Source organism: Lipotes vexillifer, unplaced genomic scaffold, assembly GCF_000442215.2.
Source record: "Lipotes vexillifer unplaced genomic scaffold, Lipotes_vexillifer_v1.1 scaffold213, whole genome shotgun sequence".
Lineage (NCBI taxonomy): Eukaryota > Metazoa > Chordata > Mammalia > Artiodactyla > Lipotidae > Lipotes > Lipotes vexillifer.
Genome location: NW_006780610.1, coordinates 6,340,874 through 6,346,873, shown reverse-complemented (window position 1 = coordinate 6,346,873; position 6,000 = coordinate 6,340,874). Strand labels below are relative to the sequence as shown.

General features: G+C 51.5%; 1 protein-coding gene across 1 annotated transcript in view; it reads right to left on the bottom strand.

Annotated features, from left to right (window-relative positions):
* DLGAP3 (DLG associated protein 3) overlaps positions 1 to 6,000 on the bottom strand; it is a 36,703-nt gene that overhangs the window by 1,370 nt on the left and 29,333 nt on the right. The window contains exons 7-8 of the mRNA XM_007453848.1: positions 1,028 to 1,512; positions 1 to 79 (exon numbers count right to left, since the gene is read on the bottom strand). The exon at positions 1 to 79 is cut by the window's left edge and continues 13 nt beyond it. Of these exons, the coding sequence (XP_007453910.1) occupies positions 1 to 79; positions 1,028 to 1,512 (564 nt within the window). The remainder of the gene's footprint in view (positions 80 to 1,027; positions 1,513 to 6,000) is intronic.

The window sequence follows — 6,000 nt, the reverse complement described above, 5'->3', positions numbered from 1 at the left end:
CACAGCCGGAAGAACTGCTGAACCTTCTGGGACAGGAGAAGTTGTGTGCTGCCCACAGCACTGCGGATCTTCTCCAGGACTGGAGAGCAAAAGGAGATGCGGGGAGAGGAAAGATGCCTCTCCTTACCCAGCCTCCAGGAAGTCTGCCCTGAATGACTGACCCCTCTTATCTGTCACCGTCTATCCGTCTGTCTCCTCCAGCCCCCTCCCCATCCCATCCTCAAGGTCGTAACAAGCAGCTCCTATCCCACTTCACCAAGAAGACTGTCTCCCCAGACACTGATGTTTCTTCTTTCATACGATCTACACGTCTTGACTGCTTATCCTCCTGTGTCCGCTTCCCTCCCATGTCGGAGAACAGATGGAAAGCAGTGCCAGCCTAGCCCAATAGCCTTAGCCAGGCACTAGCTCCGTGGCCACTCATTGGCAGAACTTTGTCACTCATCAGTATATGACTCCTTGGCTCATTGAGAATTACCAGATAATGTCATGTGCATGACTCTTGTCTTCTAGTCACTATCCCATCAACTTGGGGATTCTGCGGTTAAGACTGTGTCTCCCCTCAGACTGGACTTGCAGGGAAGGACATGTCCTCCCTCGTGCAGGGCCCTGTCTCCCTGGCTGAATCTCCTTCTCCTAGGCCTCAGACGTGAGCTGACACTGTGCACTGCCTCCCCCTCTGCCTGAAGTCTCACACCTGCATCAGACCTGGATTCCCCCACCAGCCCAGATGGGAATAGGGTCCCCTCGCTCCCCATGGACTTGGGCTGGCAGCCATCTCCTAGAAGGCCCAGCCCTTTCACCTGGTCACTTTCCCAGTCCTAGCTCTGACCTCTGAAGCTGCTCCCTGCTTCCTTCCAAGAGCTCCCAGCATGCCCTACTGCCAATGGGAGCCACCAAGGTCTGGGGCCATTCGACCAAACTGTGAGAAAGGCACGGTCACGCCCAGCCAAAGGCCTCTCCTATCACACCGCGGTAGTGGCCGCCGCCGCCACGCCGCCTCCACGCCCGGGGTCCCCTCACTCACTCTCCTCGGGCAGTTCATAGTCCTCCGCCTCGCGCTCCATCTGCTGGCACCAGTGCTCCAGCTTCTCCACCTCCGCCCTCAGCATCCTGATGAACCACTCGCCATCCCGTGGGCTGGGGGACGTGCGGCCTGAGTCGGGGAGGCTACGTGAGCCGCGCTCCATCCAGGAGTCACGGCGCCCGGACCCGGGGCCGGGGGTAGGGGCAGGGGCAGGGCCGGGCGACCCATCGGTGGCCGGCGGCTCATACGGCAGTGGGTAGCCCTCGCGGTAGGCCCACTGGCCCTGCGTGTGGACCGTGCGGAAGACTGAGTAGGTGGGGGCCCGGGGCCCGGGCTGGGGCTCAGAGGCGTGCCTCTGGAAGGAGCGTCCGAACTGCAGGGCCTTGTCTTCTGTGGCCACGGTGGCCAGGCCGGCCAGGCCCTCCAGCTCCAGGTCGGCCTGCACGCCGGCTGTCACACTGTTGGAGCGCTTGAACCTCGCCCGCCTGGTGAGAGAGCTGGCGGTTATCTCTGCCCCTGTCCAGTCTCATCCCAGCCCTCACCCGCACCCCAGGCCAAAAGGAAACCTACACAGTGATGGGCATTAATTCACGACCTTTAAATGTATCAGTCCGTGCCACGGGTCGGTACATAACATACCTACCTGTTGCACCGGTTCTGGACAGGGGTGATATTCAAAATATTTAACCACCTGTACTCCATGGGCAGAACAGATGCTGGCAGACACCAATCGGACGGACAAAGCCAAAGTGCTAGGGCATCACCCCGCAGAAGCTGGACTGTGGGCCAAAAGGGCCTGGGGAGGGTCCAGGGTGGTGGCTCTTTACCAATGAACACAGCATTATTTCAGCATTTTAACAAACAACGTGTCTTCGCTAGTTCATACCAGCTGTACGGGTATATCCTCAGTCCTATGGAGAGATGAATAAACTATAGCACAGAGAGGCCCACAGTCAGCCAGCTGCAAAACAGCGGAGCCAAGATCTGTACCCAGGGCTGCCACGCTCCACAGCCCAAGAACTTCCCACCACACCAGCTGCTAGAACATCAGGAAGAACTGCCTTAGAGCAGCTGGCGAGAAGGGGTGGGCTGCAGCTGGGAGGACTTCTCCTCTAGGGACCCCATGGCTCAGCACGGAGCCTGGCCAGACACAGTCAGCGGGTGCCAGTGGAGCTGAATTAAGTTGTTGGCAGGAATGACACAGGGCCTGGAAATGTCTTGTCTTTGAGTTAATAATATGCAAATTTTATGCAAAACAGAACGGCAGTTGACCTTGTTCTCCCCCTCCCCACTGAGTTCAATCAGAGTGAGGGCTCTTTTCTACGAAGAAGTATGAGCTTGGGGTCAGATAATAGATAATACTTAAAGAAGAGAGAGTCAGGAGATGTGAGGGTGGCAGGGAGAGATGAACAGACGTTTGAGGTCTGGAAATTCAAGGACCATGAAAGAAAAGCCCATGTGTCCTAAGCTACCTCCACCCTCATATGGTCAGAAGAGAGAGAGATTTGGGGGGCCAGATTTAGGGGCTCCTCCTGCTTCCCAGAAGACTCCCCCACCCCCCACAACTTTAGCCTTCCTCATGCTGCCTGGGCCTTCTCTCCCTGCCTGCCTTGCCTGCCTGCTTCCCTCCAGCTGGCGGGCTGCCTGCTGGGAGCCTGTTGCCATAGAAACCAGGCCCAGAAGGATGCTGCAGGACCCAGGAAAGAGAGATGCACTCATGTGCAGTCCCCAGCCAGCCCTCTGTCCCAACCCCCACCCAGAGAAAGAGAAAGCAGGAACATATCCGCATTGCCTCCCATGTGGTCTTCACCTTGGCACCTGCCCTGTCCTGCCCTGGTCGGGGCTTGCATCTCTCTTTCCTTGACTATTGGATCAACCTCCTTTCGGACACTGCTGCCTCCACTCAGAATAGCACAGAAGAAGAGCAGTGGATTGCGAGGCAGACCGGAGTTCTAACGCTGGCCTTGTTGCTATGTGCCTTTGGGAGGTCACTCACCCTCCACCTGGGCCTCCACCTGGGCCTCCACCTGGGCAATCTAGTACGTATATATGTATGTGTGTATATAAAATATCTTATACGATATATATGAATATGTATTATATATAAACACACACACATATATGCTATAAAATGACAGGAATGAACCAGTACCAATGCCAAGGTACTTCCTCTCTCTAAAATTATACTTTGCAGGTGGGGGATGAGTGAAACAGGTGAGGGAGATTAAAGAGGGACAAATTTCCAGCTACAAAATAAATAAGTCACAGGGATGAAATGTACAGCATGAGTAATATAGTCAGGAATATCGTAGTAACTTTATACGGTGACAGATGGTAACTAGACTTATCGTGGTGGTCCTTGAATAATGTTTAGAAATATTGAATTTGTGCACCTGACACTACATAGTGTTGTAGGTCAATTACACTTCAATAAGAAATAATAATAAAATAATTTTTTGAATAAAATAAAATGAAATTATACCTTTTAAAAATTATACCTTGTAAAATTATACCTATGCATATTTTAAGATCTGGGGCCCAACACTCCCTCACCAATCCACCCAGCACTGGAGTAGTCTTTCTAAAGCTGACCCCTGCCCAACCCATTCCCCTGCGCAAAACCCTTCCATTGCTCCCCATTGCCAACAAGATAAAGCCCAGGCTTCCTGTGCTAGCATTTACTCTGGATGGCCTTCCTCCCCCTCACTGCCTGTTGGTTCCCTGCTCAAGCCCCCTCCTCTTCTGTGAGCCCCCTGACTGCCCCGAGGCCATCTTCTTGCATTTGGAGGCGGTCCCACGGTTTGGTTACGTTGCTCTGTTTCTGGTGAGAGTTTTGTATGTCTAACTGAACTGTCAGGGTGCCCTTTGGCTCCCTTTAAATATTTTTGTGCTTTGAGCTCCAGTTAGCCTCTGGCTCCTTCGGGCTCCAGCAATTGCAAACCACACAGGTGAAGGTGGGGTTTGCCCCAATAAATACATTAGTGAAGATCTGCCTTCCCTATTTGCTTTTCTGTTGTCCCCATGAAACATGGAGCTGTCCTTTGTCATCACTGGGTCTGTGCCTTTCACTGTCCTCTGAGGGGTCCTGAGAAGATCACACTGTATCTTTTTTTCTTTTTTTTTTTTTTTTTTTTTTTGGCTGCGTTGGGTCTTCGTTGCTGTGCGTGGGCTTTCTCTAGTTGCAGCGAGCAGGGGCTACTCTTCATTGCAGGGCGCGGGCTTCTCATTGCAGTGGCTTCTCTTGTTGCGGAGCACGGGCTCTAGGTGCACAGGCTTCAGTAGTTGTGGCATGTGGGCTCAGTAGTTGTGGCTCATGGGCTCTAGAGCACAGGCTCAGTAGTTGTGGCGCACGGGCTTAGTTGCCCTGCAGCATGTGGGATTTTCCCGGACCAGGGCTCAAACCTGTGTCCCCTGCATTGGCAGGCAGATTCTTAACCACTGCGCCACCAGGGAAGCCCCACACTGTGTCTTGATGGAAGTAGGCCACACAGTCTGGAACAGAAGCATGAATGCCCCAGGCTTCATGGTTCTCGAGTCAGTACCTCAAGTAGCTCTCTCACTGTGTCTACTTGAAGGAAGACCAAAGAAATTGAGGAGCTTATGGGATTACTGGAAACACAATCTTCACCAACACTTCCAGCCAAGAGCCAGAGATCTGCACAGCACAAGCAGGAATTGGTCATCTTTGTGCAAGTGGTATTTAAAACCAGCAGTGTGAGACAAGATCACCCAAGAAAAGAGAAATGGAACAAAGATGCAAAGCCCTGGGGAACACAGACATTTCAGGGGCCAGTGGAGACAGCGTAGCCCCAGGCATGTCTAAGCCAGAGTGGAAGAGGAGGAAAATCAAGAGAAAGTCACCTAAAGGCAGACAGGGGACCACAAAAGGATGAAATCCTCAAAAAAGGGTCTCAAGCAGGAATGAGCAGCCAACTGGAAAATGCAGCCAGTTGAGAATGAAAGGTGTCCATTGATTTGGCAATATGGAAGCCACTGGTGATCAGGGCAAGAGTCAGTTTGGTGGAGTATGGGGGCAGACGCAGATGGGAGGGGGTTGTCACGAGGTGGAGAAAACTAGGCAAGACAACTCTTCCAAAGGGCTTGGTTGAGAAGGAAGGAAGAAAGAAGACAATGTACCTTTAAGGAAGGGATAATCTGGTTATTTGTCAATTGTATCTCAAGAGAGCTGGAAGGGGAGAAAAAGGAGGGACATCTGGATGGTTCTCACATGCCATATCCCCAAGGGGTAGGTAGAATAATGGCCACCCAAAAAAGTCCATGTCCTAATTCCCAGAACCTATGAATATGTTACCTTCCACAGCAAAAAGGACTTTGCAAAAATGATTGCATCAAGGATCTTGAGAGGAGATCCTGCACTCGCCAGTTGTGTCCATTTTAATCAAAAGGGTCCTTATAAGTGAAAGAGGGAGGTAGGAAAGTCAGAATCAGAGAAGCAGATGGGACAATGGGATCAAGGTTGGAGTGATTGCCTGTGAGGACTCAACCCGCCACTGCTGGCTCTGAAGACAGAAATGGGCTACAAGCCAAGGAATGCGGACAGCCTCTATAAACTGGGAAAGGTGAAAAAATGGATGCTTTCCAGAGACTCCAAAAGGGGTCAGTCCTGCCAACACCTTGATTTTAGCCTAGTGAAACCCAGTTCAGACTTCCAACCTCTAGAAATGTAAGATAATAAATATGGATTATTGGATGCCACTAAATTAGTGGCTATAATACTGTGTTGTAATAATACAGCAGCCGTAGGTAACTAATACAACCTGTAAAGAGAAGTCAATTCAAGCTAGAGAAGAGAGAGGCAGTAATCCAAGGACCAGATAGGAGGGGAACAAATAATAACCACTTTATGTGAATCAATATGCTCAGCCCTCACCTTAGTATCACCCCTACTCACAGACGAGAAAACTAAGGCTTAGAGAACCTAAGTGACTTCCTAAGACCAGACACTTATTAAT